Source organism: Cololabis saira, chromosome 19 (genome assembly GCF_033807715.1).
Source record: "Cololabis saira isolate AMF1-May2022 chromosome 19, fColSai1.1, whole genome shotgun sequence".
NCBI lineage: Eukaryota > Metazoa > Chordata > Actinopteri > Beloniformes > Belonidae > Cololabis > Cololabis saira.
In genome coordinates, this window is record NC_084605.1 from 13,970,686 (window position 1) to 13,987,215 (window position 16,530).

The 16,530-nt window shown below is 39.7% G+C and overlaps 1 protein-coding gene across 2 annotated transcripts; it reads right to left on the bottom strand.

Moving 5' to 3' along the window:
• Positions 1–1,567: 1,567 nt before the first annotated feature.
• Positions 1,568–15,889, bottom strand: acsl5 (acyl-CoA synthetase long chain family member 5). 2 transcript variants are annotated; one of them, XM_061709377.1, is made up of 21 exons: positions 15,740–15,889; positions 14,508–14,676; positions 14,273–14,384; positions 11,879–11,943; positions 10,967–11,068; positions 10,775–10,874; positions 10,321–10,499; positions 10,140–10,172; positions 9,996–10,047; positions 8,288–8,361; positions 8,107–8,184; positions 7,897–8,031; positions 7,649–7,783; positions 6,714–6,809; positions 6,527–6,599; positions 6,324–6,412; positions 5,876–5,992; positions 3,826–3,969; positions 3,646–3,747; positions 3,319–3,390; positions 1,568–2,457 (listed from the first exon to the last, which is right to left on the bottom strand). In XM_061709377.1, the coding sequence occupies exons 2-21, from the start codon at positions 14,661–14,663 to the stop codon at positions 2,320–2,322; spliced, it is 2,052 nt and encodes a 683-aa protein (XP_061565361.1). In that variant the 5' UTR covers positions 14,664–14,676; positions 15,740–15,889; the 3' UTR covers positions 1,568–2,319. The 2 variants fall into 2 exon arrangements, with proteins under 2 accessions (XP_061565361.1, XP_061565359.1); XM_061709375.1 differs by having other exon boundaries at positions 14,508–14,690; positions 15,740–15,887.
• Between the last annotated feature and the right edge of the window lie 641 nt (positions 15,890–16,530).

Below are 16,530 nucleotides of genomic sequence, written 5' to 3' on the forward strand. Positions count from 1 at the left end.
TTTTTTTATTTTTTTTAATTCTCATTAAATTATGGAATCATTTTTCAAAATGTTTCAAAATATGCCTATTTGTGGAAAAAATATGTAGTATTTGAGTTAAATAATAGCTTGTTATTTGTTTTCTTCCTAATTGTCCTTGTGGTCAAGAACCCCCAACACAAAAATGGTTTGCTGATCAAAATTTGATGTTATCATTTGATTCAATCATTAGAATGGTCAAAATGTCTGGTCAGCACAAGTCCGGTGCTCAGAAAAGAAGAGAAAAGAGAAGAAGAGAAGTAGAAAATAGAGGCCTCATAGATTCTCTACACAAATATTTTAAAAAGGGGGTGACGGTGAAGCTGGAATTAATAAAGTCAGCGTAGAGCAAGGTAAGAAACAGCGCAGCCAACGTTTACCAACCTTGTAACTTAACCTAACTGGCTAGCTCTAATGTTAATGTCCATCAGCTTGTATAAAAACCTGAAGAGCAGAGGGAGAGGAGAGGAAGAGGGATAAGGAGAGATCCGGGCGCAGGGGGGCCCATCTTAGATTATTTTGTCCGGGGCCCAGGCAAGACTGTCAGCTGGCCTGCGTGGGAGTGTTTTAGTCCTGGGCTGTCTGCTACCAAGATGTCAGCATCGGACCCTCTGGGGTCCTACTGGTTGTGGTCTTTGTGAAATCCATCACAGTTGGGGAGTTGTCAGGCAGGCTGACATCTCCTACTTTTTGTTGTGTTCTTCTGTCCCACTGGAACCCAGAAACTGTCCAAAAAGGTCTGAAACTCAGAGGGCGATTCTACAAGAAGTATTGAAACTATTGAAAAGTTGTGCACAAGGGTAATAACTCAATACTGTGTGACTCATTTAAACTTTGAATGTGGTGTCTTAAGCTGAAGGGATGCTGAACGTGGTCGTGTTGAAAAAGCATAAAGCTATTGGGTCCCGGGGACTTGGGATAGTTGCTGCTTGTGTCTCTGCCTGTTCTCGTGTCTTGTTTGTTTTTTCTCTTGCAGATTTCCAGGGCTCGTGTGCTTGTTGTGCGTTTCCATGTGTTTTTCGCATCTTGGACTAGCAGCGGATGTCACCCCTCACCCCCCACCCCAAAAAAAATAAAAAAATAAAAAACGGGTAGGTATATATATATATATATATATATATATATATATATATATATATATATATATATATATATATATATATATATATAAATAAAATAAATATATGTGACATATTTAAAAATATGTCATATATATTTTATATCAAAAATGCATATATATATATATATATATATATATATATATATATATATATATATATGCTTTAGGTGTCTTACCAACATGGTATCAACCATTAATATATATGCAGACAAAAAAAAAGAAAAAAAAAGAAAAAGCATAAAGTTTTAAAAGGATTTCTTTATTCTTTTTAATTAGTAAACATAATATAAACACATCCCCAGTTATCTTTTCCTGCTTCATCCAACACAGGTGCACCACCGGAGTCCATTCCAGCTCTTCTTGTGAAAAAGGCAGATGAAACCGAATATCGGGGGTAAAACAATAGAAATGAAAAGATAAAGACACAAGCAAACATGACTTTTTATTGCTCAGAACTGTGGTTGACAACGATGACAAAAATAAATACATTTATGAAAGAATAATTGTGGAAAGTAATCTGCTAAAATATGAAATCTTTCAGTTTAAAGTCCGTGCTGAAGCCAAATATATATCTTAATGCATGATGTACGGGTAACCCTGACATTCCTGTTTGGTGGGTGCAGCCATGGTCGTACTTAAACACATGAGGGCAGTGTTGGCTTCCAATAGGAGAAGTGTTTCAACTCAAACTTTTGGAAGAAGATTGTTTAACCATTTACAAGAGGGAGGTTTTATGTGCGCCTGTTCACCTGAACAATCAAACGTAATCAAAGAGCTTGAAACTAAACTTTTTAAAATAAAAAAAACAACATCATTTTGGAGTGTAAAAAATACTACCGTAGTCTAAATATGTGACCTTTGTTTCACCATATTTGTCAAAATTACAATTGTAAAAAATCAAAGTGGTATTTTCTTCTTGTCATGTTTGCACGTGAAGCAAATCATGTCTTATTTTCAACCTTTCAACCTTAATTTACCATCATGAACTTTCGAAACAAACTCCAGATTTTGGGACGATTGGCTAAACAGATCTTAACTGCCTCTTCAATACTTGGTCATTGTGAACCGAAGTGCATATATCAACTAAAAAAAATGAAATAAGATCTTGCCAAGATGTTTTAAAAAGTAAAAATGAGGAAAATTGAAGTAGATGAGTTGGTGGTGTTTCTTTTGTTTTCCATTTATTGCATGCTGGCATAAAGTTTGTCAATCTGTGGTCTGAAGAGAGCTTTTAGTTCGGCTCTCTTGGCTTTCAGTGTTGGGGTCAACAGGCCGTTCTCGATGGAGAACAGGTCTGGGTGGAGATGCACATCCTTCACCTGCAACAGAGAACAGCAGATGAAAGTCCAACAGTTTTAAAAACCTTATAGCCTATCCAAATGTTCAGTCCGGTTTAGTCTGGAAGTTACAGCCTTCAGTGAAGTAATGGTGTGGGTGAGGATAAGAGACACATATCTGGGGGTTGAGTAAATGAGCATCAGAAATCCGCATGGTCTTCACATTAAAAGCACTTCTGGACAAAAGGAGCCTGTTTAAAACATTTTAGCTCAGAGCTAAGTTTGACATGTGAAGCAGAACTCATATTTTTAAAGGAATAAAAAGCAAAAATTTGGCTGTTTAAATAGTTTCATTTAAACTGGAAGACAGTAGTACAGAAACAAACTAATTATATTCAAAAGTTAATATCCCCTCTTTGAATCTGTTTGGAAATAGTTTTTTTATAAGCCTTCCAGAGCGATGTGCAGCAACAAATGCTTCCTGTAGACCACTGCTTATGTCTTTCCCTCTTGGCATTGTGTTAATAGACGTATGAATGCCTCTTGCAACTCAAATGCCCCAGAGAGCCAACAGCCAAAACATCTGCTTTAGTATCTTTTTGATAATCACTTCATCACGGACTGATGGTCACCAGCACATGCCGAAACTCACCCTCTTCAAACTTATTTAAGCGGTAAAGGGGTACTTAGTATTTTCATATGATTTTTATAACAGAAAGGTGAAAAAAGTGCAAGTTGTTATTTTGACCTATTTTCTACCTAGTATTAAGACATACTAAAATATGATGGTTTTTGTTATGTTTGTTCATTAAAAAAGAATAAATAAATTAACAGGATTTCAAAAGGAGGTATTCATTTTTGCACGTCAATAGCTGACACTAATGATCCAGGAAGAGTCTTTACCTGCTCAAAGGACTTGAGACCTGCTTCTTTTCCAAGTTTGGTCATGTCTGAAATGACGGCTTTCTTAATTTCCTGGAAAGAAAAAAAGCAATAATCAGTCCAGTTGCAGGTCTTTGTGGTTCGTAATTCAGCGCTGCTCTTCTTTCGTTAAATGGGATTTCCAGACTTGTGCCTTATGGGTTTTACAGCAAGAATGTAAGAGTACTCCAACTGGCTGCTTGCAGTGTTAATGATCATGTTTCCTGCAGATTTTAGACGTTTATCCAGAGTTTGTTGGTTTAAGAACAGAAAGGCCGTCCTACACACAACAAGAGGTAGAAACATTACTGGGTTTTTGCAGAGTTCTTCGATGGAGCCTTGGATTCTCAGATTTTTGGCAAAATCTGGAAGGACCTCAGCGTCAGGGACAACGACGGCCACCAGGCAGGACTACAGACAGAGGAAAGTATTAATCTCCAAAGCCAGAGTGGGCTGTAAATGCACCAACAGCCAAAATGTTGAGTTCACCTGCAGACTGTCTCCGTGCACAAACACTTGGGCCACCGGTTCACTGCGCACATACACGTTCTCAATCTTCTCTGGTGCTACGTACTCCCCTTGAGCCAGTTTGAAGATGTTCTTCTTGCGATCCACAATCCTCAGAACTCCGCTCTGTCGAACAAAACAGGGCATATCTGAGAAATAACGCATGAAGCACGGTGTGCGCAGTCTCAGGCCATGCCCCCGTGAAATAATGTGTTATCCTGTTTTCATATCCTTCTACTTGGATGAACGCTAAATTTAATTTGCTTTATATGAAATATAAACAATCGTAATTATATTTCAACATCAAGACACTACGTGTCTACAAAACTTTAATCATTTTTATGGTTAAATGTCAATCCGATTCTTAAAGTTTTGTCTGGATTTTGGCCATAAAATGAGTTTTATTTCATGTTAAAGCACAAACATTCTATTATACATTTAAAATAAAACAACTACTGTCTCCAGATCCATGTTTAGCAGAAAGATATAAAAAGGGGAATTTAGGGGTCAAACAAGTGAAAATGGCTTGTTTTTTTCAAAACTTTAATTCCATCTGATGTCTTCTTTCGTTAAAGACGCCACAGCAGACTGATTTAAGAGCCAGGGGCCTCATCTATAAAGCTTGCTTGCGCAGAAAAAGCGGCTGAAAGTTGCGGAAGCCGCCTTCTACGCAAAGCCTCGGATCTAAAAAGAAAAAACTAACCGAAAAATCTGCTTATCTTTACGGCAACCCTGACCCTCCCGTAAGAATTTACTTAAGACACGGGGAACTGGCGAGGCAGGCGGTGAGGTGGTGAAATGAAGCCAGATTCATGTCATACTCTTAATAATGTCATCACATATCACAACATAATAAAATAGTGCTGATAATGGAGCAGGCGGCGGTGGGGGGATGGCTGCCGCTCCGAGCCCACTACTCCACGCCGAAGAGGAAAAAAGAAAGTGTTCTGATTAAAATAAGGAAAGTTGGACTATATAACAATTGCGTTCATAAGGATAAAGTTTTTAAAAAAAATTAAAATGAAAGAAATAGTCTCTTCTCCCCGTGTGTGTCTGCCTGTCATGCACGGGTACGTGCGCTCATGTTGTTTACTTTTAATAACTGAGCCAAGCCGGAATTATGGTTCTGCGTCACACCAACGCAGAGCCTACGCCGTAGGGTCCGGCGTAGGTGCGCGTCGCCGCGTACCCTACGCCGTAGGCTCTGCGTTGGTATAACGCGGAACCATAAAACAGCCTAGAGCAGCTCTGAGGGGAGACGGGAGGGAGGAGGGGGAGCGGGGGCTGCCGGGCCGCCGTCCCGAGTGTCTTGATGATTTGCTGAGCCTACCGTTAGTTTTTAAACTGTAAAAAGTGGGGGGGACAAATACATAATTTTGAAAAGTGGGGGGGACATGTCCCCCCTGCCCCCAGTGGAAATTGCGTTGTGCGATCGTGGCACTAACGGGCAGCAACGACATGCTGCCACTCACTCGCTTTATTCTATACTATTTATATACTTTTCCTACTTTTACTGTGACCACCAAATAATCTCGTTTCACTGTCCTCTCTCCACATCATCCACAACTTCTAGATCTCAGATCTCAGCGAAATTCAGTGGCACGGTGGCTCGACACGTTCATTCATTTTGACGCATTCATCCGGATTCATCCCTAACAGGTTGCAGGAAGCCACTGCGCATGCTCAGTAGGCTCATCCATATGGATTTATGGGCGTGTGGAGGGTGGGATATGGGGCGGAGTCAGCTGCGCAGCTTTCCAGGTGGACTGTGATTCATAAAGGGAACATTGCGTGGAAGTCTGCGTGCACGCGGTTTTATAGATCCAGATTTTTTTTTGCGCCCGCCATTTTCGGCTTTTGGGCGTACGTGCACTTTTAGTATGAATCTTACGCACTCCATTTTAAATGAGGCCCCAGGACCGTTGCAGGAGCTTGCAGGTGTATGTATGCAGACTGTGGTAAATATCATGTTAGTCATGTGACTGACTTCATTGAGCAAGGAAACAAACACAATCTGGATTTGGAGTTTTACCGGAAGCCACTTTCCAATATCTCCAGTGTGGAGCCAGCCATCTTCATCCAGGGCCTCCGCGGTCTTCTCCGGGTCTTTCAAGTAGCCCTTGAACACATTTTTACCCTTGATACATACCTGGAGAGGGGCGATAAATCACACATGAACAGTCTATTCAGTAGATTTGACTTAGCAGTGAATCATGGCATATTCCTTTAAATAATATACCCCACATTGTAGGTCAAGGTTTGAATACTGGTGAATTTGCTTGGATTGATTACTTTGAAACTATATTTGAAAACAATATTCTGAGTGGGCAAATCTTACAATAACCAATAACCTTTTACATGTCTTTTTGATTTAGAGTCGTAACAGATTAAGTGTATCTTTAGATGCGGAGCCTGGCAAGAAGCTGTCTGCTGGTTCATTTACATTTAAATATCCACCTGCTATACTCTCTCAGACTTACCTCCCCTTCACCATTTGAGGCAAAGTAGCTCATTTCTTCAACATCTACCAACTTCATAAAGTTACAAGACAGAGGCGCACCAACATGACCTGTAGTGAAAGATGATATGATGTTTGAAGGATTGGTTACAGCATTGGATTTAACCTGAAACATGGGCCTCGTTTCTCAGAGAAGGGAATTAACGAGGTTGAAACAGAACTGACCAGAAGTTGCGTCTCCCGGCATGGTGAAGGTGCAGGCGGCGGCACACTCCGTCTGACCGTATCCCTCAAAGATCTGAGCGAACCAGTCAGAGGGAGAGAAACATGATCAGGTCGTCATGACAACACGACTCAGCATCACTCAGCAAACATGTTTCCTGTCATATTCACTATTTGGGGGATTTATTACCATGCAGCCCAGAGCAGCCCTGAGCAGGTTGAGAACAGGTTGGGATATGGGAGCTGCTCCCGTCACCATGATGCGCACGCGCCCCCCGAAGGACTCCTGAGTCACCATAAACCACCATTAGAATAGAATAGAAAGCCTTTATTGTTAAGCAGCATCTCCATAAAAGTGCACACATGTAAAAGGCTTTGTAAAAACAAAATCAGCGAAACAGACAATATAAATATATATACCGTATTTTCTGGACTATAAGCCGCTACTTTTTTCATAGGTTTTCAACCATGCGGCTTATACAAAGGTGCAGCTATTCTGTGGATTTTTCTTCTACCGCTAGGGGGATTGCTAACTGGAATTAGAATCAAAACTAAGACAAAATAAATGCAAAGAAGAATACGCTACTTCTTCTTTAGCAGATAGAAGTAGAAGCAGATTTCAAACAGATAAATAGATAAATAAATACTGGTTATTTTCTCTTGGTTCTGTCCCGTTTTAATCAGCAAAGTTGCTGCCGTGTTAAAAGACACTGTTAGGAAAGGATCTATTTAGGTACAAACATGTACATCATTTACAGTTCAAAATCCTTCTGTACATGTAGTAAATATCTAATCTAACAACATAAATATCTGCTTGCATATCTTTTTTTTTTTTTTTTAAATAGAGCGGATGCGGCTTATATACAGGTGCGGCTTATAGTCCGGAAAATACGGTATACTATGAAAATGAATGAAAATGAATGAATGAAAGAATATTGCACATGAATGAATGAAAGAATATTGCACATGAATGGATGAAAGAATATTGCACAGTATGAGGCAGTTTATGAGTTCAGAATGTTCACAGCTTTGGGAAAGAAGCTGTCCCTGAGTCTGTTAGTTCTACTTTCAGTGGACGCAAACTCTCAGATTATCTGCATAAATTCAAATGATAGCAGCAGCGACCTGGATTTTTTTGAAGACGAGTTTGTCCCATATGCTGTTTGTCCGGACGATTCCCTCCCTCACTTCTGCGAATTTCCTCTCGATAGCAAAGTTCAGCAGCCATTTCTTGAAGGGAGACTTGGCTCCGCTCTGAACCTGGTGGCAAAACAGACAAACTGTTGCTCTGGAAACACTGGGAGGTTTTGTACGGTGCTTTTTAAGCAGACGTCAGTGCATGGAGATGAGATGGTCCAACACAAACCACTAACTCGGTCATAGACGCGGTTAAGCAGTCGAGGAACTGCTGGGAAAATGGTGGGCTTCAGCGTTTTCATGTCATCCGGCAGCAGCCTGATGTCACCCTGGAAGAATCCTACCCTGGCTCCAGTGCCGTAGACCACCGTCTTCAACAACAACAAAATAAAAGCTAAAAATGGTTTCAAAGGGCTCATGAACAATAATCCGAGTCTGGATCATACCTGCACGACTCTCTCAAACATGTGCGCCAAGGGCAGGAAGGAGATGCTGACATCGCCAGCGAACGGAGTAACTGCAGTCTGGAGACACGCAGAAGCTCTGTTAATAAATGCTTGCATCACCCAAACACAAATAAATAAAATGAGGCTCCGTATATGAAAAGATAATTTAAATCAACTGTACCCCAAATGTTTTGAGGACACCTGCAGCGTCAGAGACAACATTCTCATGCGTCAACATTGCTCCCTTGGGGTTTCCTTTAAAGAGATACAAAAACAATTTGGATGTTTTAAAAAAAGCAAACAGTTAAATCCAGGTGCATTAAGGTAAATAAGCCATATGTGCTTCACTGAGCTGCACATATATAACTTTAACCTTTTCAAGCACGGCTACTTATAAAAACAATGCAACATTTCTCTGAATGCAGTCACTTCAATCGAAGGACATGCTAAGTGGTCTGCATGTTTCCATGTTTGAATGTATTAATTCATATGTAAATATTGCCTTTTTTTTCTTCAAATTATACATTCGTATTTGTATTTTTGTATTTGTATTTGTATATTTACATGTGTATTTAATTGAACAGTATTTTGTTTTAAAAAGGGGCTACGTAAATAAAACTGTCATTGATCTTCATACCTTTAATAATAATAATAATAATAATAATAATAATAATAATAATAATAATAATAATAATAATAACCACAATCATATTCTGTAACAATGCACCTTTCAATAACCATGTCTACCTCATACTGCTGCAACTTTCAGTTTTTTTTAAATTGTATATATGTTAATAAGAACTGTCATTTGTCTATTTACTGTACAGTGAGCGAAAATAACAGAGTCAAATTCCCTGTCTTGTTTGACCTGACTTGGGTGTCCACATCTGGAGACATCGTGCAATCCACATTAAGCTGTATTTTTACCCTCAAGTGTATGTATTTTTCTCTCTACAGAATCAGAAAGTTCACATTTTGTTGAAATCAATGCTCTGAATGCATGTGAGATGACTCCCTGATGTCCACTGAAGTGGCCTGTGTGCAAGTAAACCACTACAGCTCATGCATAGACTAGAAAGCAACTTTAGAATACCTTTCCCTGTAGTGACCACCTCACATGAAAAGATCAAGAGATCTTTGATTAATAATTCATTTTTGGTTTTCTGCATCATGTTTGAGAACCTTTTTTTGGAAGAATACTGCCCAAAGAGGACTGGTCTTGAAAAGCTTGTCTTAAATACAGACTCAGAAGTTGTCATCTATATAATTGTAGCGGCTGCAGAGATGCACACGAATGACCGCAGGGTGAGAACATCTGGACAGATGCTATATGAGCCACAATAACCATTTTAGTCTGCAGCTTCTTCAAATGAGCTTTAAAAAAAACATTGAAAAAAAAAAAAGTTGGTAGTCTCGTCAATGAAGTTTTAACATCTAATTGTGCTGTCGGGTCAGTATCAAAACAGTTGTCTCAATCGCTATGGAAACAACTGTTTGAAACATCTTAATGGTGATGAATCCAGCTGTTGTCAATTACACTCAAACACTAATTTAGACTTCATTTGGGCAACTAAGCCAAGATCGTGAACACTGGGGCATCAGAAGGATGCTCCTATTTCACATAAATGAAAAAGTGAATCTCAAGCTGCAACAGACATTCAGTGACACCAAGCCACTCTATCATGTTATTTTAAAAAGCCTGCTCCTTCTTAGATATTTAGTAATTTAATACACCACACTCTGCAGCTTATTGTGTTATAGTAAACATTTACTAAAACTATCCTCTCATTTTGTGTCTTCCTGGGGTGAAACTCGGAGCCCCCCGACTGCTTGGCCTGTTTGTGATTGTTTCCATGGTTGTACTTTACAGAAATTAAGGGGGTCATCACCTGTAGTTCCACTGGTGAAGCAAACAATACTCAGGTCCTCCGGCTTGGGCGGCTGTCGGAACATGAAATCAACACTTCAGCATTATATGCAGCTGATTTCACAATAAAATAAAAAAAGAAAGAGATATTTAAACTGAAACTTACAATTGGCTTTTGGAGATTATTTTTCCCCAGTGCCTGGAGTGCACAAAACAAAACATGTTTTCATTTGTGTTGAGTTTGCGTCACCAGTATCAGTTACAGGTCCGAGATCTTTAACAGATATTCTTAAATGAACAGGAAAAAAAAGGACTTGAGCAGCCACTTAGCGTTTGGCTTGAGTTACCTCCATATCCTGCAAGGACATGATGTCCACCCCACACTTTGCTCCCCGTTCCACCAGCTCGGGGCTGAATGAGTCCATCAGGATGATTGTTTTAAGAGTTGGAGTCTGGCCTTTCTCGCTGTTCTGCAGCAATGTTTCTGCTTTGGTCTGATTGTCACAGAGCACGGTGGAGATCTCAGCTATAAAGATAGATAGAGAATAAACTATGTTTACATCCCAAGACAAGCAATGGGATGTATTACAGCAGGTTTTCTGTGATAGCAGTACTCTTTGTGTTCAATTAAATCATTAAGATGTGATCAGATTATCAAAATTAAAACGCAGGACAGACTGAAAGAGCAGGCATGGTAAAAGATTAAAGCACACTCGAAACAGATCCCTGTGGGAACCGTGGAGTTACTGGACTTCTACAAGGCTTTAATTAACTTCAGAGTGCAGGAGAAGCTCTCATTACCTTGGTCGATGATAAACATAAGAGCCTCAGGACCCAGCGTGTCGTACAGGGGGACTGCTACCATGGAGTAGGTGTAGCAAGCCATTTCACCAATAATCCACTGAGAGTGGCCCGTAAACACAGCGAGACAGTGAGGTTATGACATGTTCCTTAGACCAAACGTTCTCTTTGAAACACCAAGACTTTGCTAACCTCGGGTCTGTTCTGTGCAAAAATGCCAATGAACGTGTCGGACTTGGGCTTCAAGCCTCTGTGGAGGAGTGCTGACCCCAGGTGTTCTGCTCTGTCAGACACCTTCAGAGGAAGCAGAGTTGACGTCAACTTACACATCTGTTCCTATTAGGGTTGCCACCTTTCAGAAATAGAAATAAGGGACGCCCCGATTTCAGCAGCGCAGGAGCCAAAAAAAAAAGCCCCAAAACTTCTAAACTGAATAAAAATGTGCTTATTTTATATCAAAAACAAAATGCTTTGGTTTAAAGTTTAAAGTGCTTTAATAGCATTGAACTTGCATGACTGTACAGACAGACAACCATACTAGTAACTGAAATATCCTCCTATGCTACGTATGTCCACATCAGCCCAGATGTAATATAGCCTACAGGTGAAGAATATGGTGTAAAAGTTAATTTATTTCAATAATTCAACTAGAATATGGTGTAAAAGTTAATTTATTTCAATAATTCAACTAGAATATGGTGTAAAAGTTAATTTATTTCAATAATTCAACTAGAATATGGTGTAAAAGTTAACTTATTTCAATAATTCAACTAGAATATTGTGTAAAAGTTAATTTATTTCAATAATTCAACTAGAATATGGTGTAAAGGTTAATTTATTTCAATAATTCAACTAGAATATGGTGTAAAAGTTAATTTATTTCAATAATTCAACTAGAATATGGTGTAAAAGTTAATTTATTTCAATAATTCAACTAGAATATGGTGTAAAAGTTAATGAAAATACGGTACAAATCGTGTCCCGTATTAGTTCAATACGGGACGCAACATTTTTTTTCTCAAATAAAGGACAATTCCGTATTTTACGGGACGGGTGGCAACCCTAGTTCCTATACACCATGTTTCAGGAAAAAAAAGTTTTTACCTGTTTGTACTTCAACCATTGGTATGGCTTTCCTGGTTTCCTATACCCCAGGCATGGTCCGTTACCTGCAAATGAGAAACGGGCCCAATATAAAGGCTGGTCCCAAACAGTTTCAAGCTATAAAACTCAGCAGCATTATTATTTGCTGTCTTTAATGACATTGAAAGTCTTAAAGAACAGTTTCAAATTAATTAACATTCACAAAATGAGAAAGAAGCCCTGCAAGTTGACTTTTACTGTAATTCTCAATCAAAGATTAGTTCATGCCAAGCACAAAGTTGTTTTTTTTTTCAGCACAATATTTTTGACAATGACTTTACTTTTGATGTAGTGACTATCAGATCTATGGGGATTCTAACTCTTCCTCTCAACACATCTTCAGCAAAGTCCTAGATTTTCAGGGAAGATTATTAACATATCAATGGAAGTGTACTTTCATGTCCCAAGTCTGCCATTTCTAAAAGTCCTAAGGTAGTATACTGTATCAATAAATATGTTAAAAGCAGCTTTAAGAGACTACTGTTGTCAATATCTATCTATAAACTGGGATCTAGATATAAATACTGCAAAGTCTATAAGAGGAACATTTATACTGACAAGCAAAATGTGCACTTTTCCAGCTCAGTGGGTCCCCCTATAGGTGTGGAGGTTGAGTCACAATTACTTGAAGATATATCTTACACTCGTTTGGCTTCTTTCTGCGTCAGCCTTTTTTTCCCTCTTCCATCGGTGAAATGTTAAAATGTAATCAAGTTATGAAACTCCAGCTTAAAAGTACCAGTGCAGGTTTAGAGCTTCATTCAGAAGCAGCTGAGAACACGTAAGTCTTGAACCTGGACTTAAATAAATTGAGTGTTTCAGCTGATCTGAGGCTTTCTGGGAGTTTGTTCTAGACATGTGGAGCATAGAAGCTGGATGCAGCTTCTCCATGTCTGGTTGGTTCTGACTCTGGGGACTGATAAAGAACAGATACAGATCCTGGAAACACACCTGACATTAAGGACAAGTTCGAAATCTATAACAGGTCTGACTTCAAAAACTTTGAGACCTTTTTGAAAATAAACCTTTCGGAAGGACCTGTTAATGGGATGAGTCTGTGTCATGGTGTTTAAACATCCTGAACCTGCTGTTCATGTACCAACTGCTTGTCTGATAATTTGGATTTTGTCTGTGAAGAATTTGGAAAAGTGATTGCTGGTCATGTTGGCAGAGCCGGATTAAATAAATGGACTACACTAGGCAGACTGTGATTTTTGGGCCCCCCTCCATCGATGTTATTTATGAATTGAAATCTTAAACTTACAAAAGTTACTAATAAAAGTTAAGTTGTGCGAAATGGCCGGGGGGGGGGGGGGCGACATTTTTGGGTTTTTCGGGTCGGATCGGGTGTCTATATGCGCAATTTTAACTCTCCAATTAGCAAAATACTGGATACCTTCCCCTGCCTCATCATCATCTCTTGCCTCGACGCGGGGCCCCGCGGCTGCTTGAGACCCGGTCTGATCGGGGATTTTTGTAACAAATTTATCAAACGAGCCTTTCAGAGAGGCATTAAACTCTTCCATTTTCTTTAGTTTTTTTCTTTTTTCAAACCCCTGATGGAAATTTCCTGAATCTGTCTCGTTCTCTCGACATTGTGTGACAGTTTGTTCCAACTCCACCCGTCTGGATCAGAGCAGCTTGTGTCTGCGCTTGGTCTGACGCAGTTGTATTGAACAACAGACACGCGTCATCATATCACATATTTATTGATATGCACAGACTACTACACATTTAGGTCTGTAATGGAACGTGACTGTTGATATTTATAAGGGAAAAAATGAAAAAAAAAAAACAAAAAAAAAATTTGGAACAAAAAAAAAAAAAAACGGCCCATAGCGCGAGGCCCCATGCGGTCGCACGGTTCGCACATCCCTTGCGGCGGCCCTGTGCGTATGTATGCGTATATATATGTATGTATACTAAATATAGTAATAATGCACATATATATATATGCCTCAGGTTTTTACCGGCATGGTATCAACCATTGTATGTGTCTGTATTTGTGCAGACAAAAAAAAAAAAAAAAAAAACATTTTGTCCCTCTGTCTGGGCCCCTCCCCTGTCAATCGGGCCCTAGGCACATGCCTAGTTTGCCTTTGCGTTAATCCGGCTCTGCATGTTGGAATGAAGCTCAGGTGCCACGGATACAGGTGGGTTAGTTAGCCTGTCAACTGTAGCAAATAAGGCTCGAGAATGATGACTTTTTTTGGTGATGATGTCAGAGAAGTAGGAAATCCTTGCATTCCTCAGTTGTCAATTATACGAGTGAAGTTTCTTGTAGTAGGGGAAACCACAAGAGCTAAAAAGGTTTGTGATGAAGGAAAGTATATGACCTTTGATAAACGAACCCACCTGAAACCTTCAAACCCAGCTGAAAAACTTCGTACAGGGTCTTGGCATCATCGTAGAAATACGACGTCAGGTTGTCGTTGTCCTCCATCAGAGCATTCTTTCTTGCGCCACCCTGAAGACATCAAACAGATGCAACCAAGAATGAACAGCAAACCTCCGAGCACGAACACTGCTGCAGAATAAGGGTGTGCTGTCACTTGGCATGTGGGCATTCATTTCCCCCTGCAGCTCTAACCTTGATGCCCAGCGTCTGACAGTTGAGGTCAACGGGGCTGAGGAGGGGACTGGGCCGTGAGTTGAGGTAGAGCAGGGTTGCAACTCCAACGGCGATCAGCGAGATGGCGATTGAGGTCGGGAGAGGGGAAAACAGCAACTGGAAGATGCAGTCCATGGTGCAGAGCTGTCTGGGGATGCGGATCTATCAAATTAACATGTATATGTGTTTTAAATCCTTGTTGTGCAACTGATACTTCAATTAGCACCGCTGTCATATTAGCCTGAGTTCAAAGTCAACAGGAATTGTGCAACAGTGTCTCCTAATCGCTCTCAGATAGCCTCCAATCTGTGAAAGCTCAGAAACATTGCAGCTCGCACATACAACATGTGACGGGAGGTTTGAACAGTGTTTACATACCAGCAATGAAGGAAGGAAGGTCAACAGAAGATGTGCAAGAAAAACATGTCTGAATTGAGCGTTTCCCTTTAATTTGCATAATGATCTCCTGACCTTTGTGACCAACTGTGTCATTTGTGTACTACACTGAGGTTAGCCTATTACTACAGTACATAGACATTTTCCAAGAGCACATTTTACAGGGTGTGTAAGTCCATCAGCAGATAATAGTACAGATAATATTGCACTTGTTGAGAAAACTATGGATTACATTATAAACTGAATACACTTTAAAGTAACGGCAAGCAACTTCCTAACCGTCCTTCAGGACAATTTAATTAGAAGATGATAGTTTACCAAATTCAGGATTTGATTTGTTCTGTTTTTGCCAGCTTTTATGAAACACATGACACATGTTCTGACATAATTTCTTGCTTAGAAAGCATTTAATATGACTTTTGTTATCACAACTGCTGATCTTACCTGCCAGTTTTTAAAATGTATTAATTTCAGCCTAATCTAAACACAGATGCCATGTTATACAACTATGCACACTCACACCTATGAGCAATTTCAAATCATCAGTTAACCTAGCATGCATGTTTTTGGACTGTGGAAGGAAGCTGGAGTAACCGGAGGGAACCCACGCAAGCACGGGGAGAACATGCAAACTCCGCACAGAAAGAGTCGAACCGGGGACCTTCTTGCTGTGTGGCAACAGTGCTAACCACCAAGCCACCGCTTTGCCCATTTGTCAGATCAGATAAAAAGAAAACAAGCGAAAATGGATCTTTTGAAGACACCAACATTTGTCTAAAGAACACTAGAGAAAAATGCCACACTGGTTTACTTACCTGCCGTCGGTCTTCTTGGTGACTGAGCACAGTAGATCCTCTTCCTCTGCTCTGAAGGGTGACACTTGGTCAATGAGCGCTCATAAAGAAAGCAGACCGACTTCAAACCTTTGAACTTTGGCCACAATCCTTTCTACTGATAAAAATAAAAATAAAAAAACCCATTAATCAAAACCTCTCCAGGTTTTATGTCGTAATCTTACGGCATATTCAAGTACCGTACATCTAACAATGAATGATACTTGCCTGCTTTAATCATCAAACCGTAATGGTTTTGATTTCAGTTCAAAAAGATAAACTTAACACTTTATCTGTGGCAGTGAAAGACAAAAACCATTGATGTTGCACTTGTTGAAAGGTCACTGTCCTTATCTGCAGTTTATCACGATCAAAGTCCCAATGCTAAAAAAAAGGAAGATAAAAGAGGCAACACAAGTTTTTACCTTTATTTCACACATAAGAACTGAAATGATCAGTGTTGTGACACAAAACACATCCTGTTATTGTCTGAAGTGTGTCACTTCAAGGATTTCTTGCGAAACAAATTAGTAGATTCCACTTTTCAAACATGAAGCCTGTCCGCAGCTGAAAACTTGAAGACATTAAATCACAACTCTCATTTGATTAAATTGTAAAGATGCAATCTAGAGTTTACTATACAACAGTCACTATGTAATAATGCGAGGTTTCCAAAATGATGATCAAATGGATAAAACCGCAGAGAATTGAAGCACAAAGTTCAGCCAGAATCCACCACTCAGGACGAACGAAGGAGCTGACTTCACTAAGGT

Coding starts and splice junctions, on each gene's coding strand:
- acsl5 (XM_061709377.1), bottom strand. CDS start 14,663: ATGGACTGCATCTTCCAGTTGCTGTTTTCCCCTCTCCCGACCTCAATC. Junction 6,413..6,526: donor GCCGGGAGACGCAACTTCTG/GTCAGTTCTGTT, acceptor CTTTCACTACAG/GTCATGTTGGTGCGCCTCTG. Junction 3,748..3,825: donor TGCACGGAGACAGTCTGCAG/GTGAACTCAACA, acceptor CTCTGTCTGTAG/TCCTGCCTGGTGGCCGTCGT.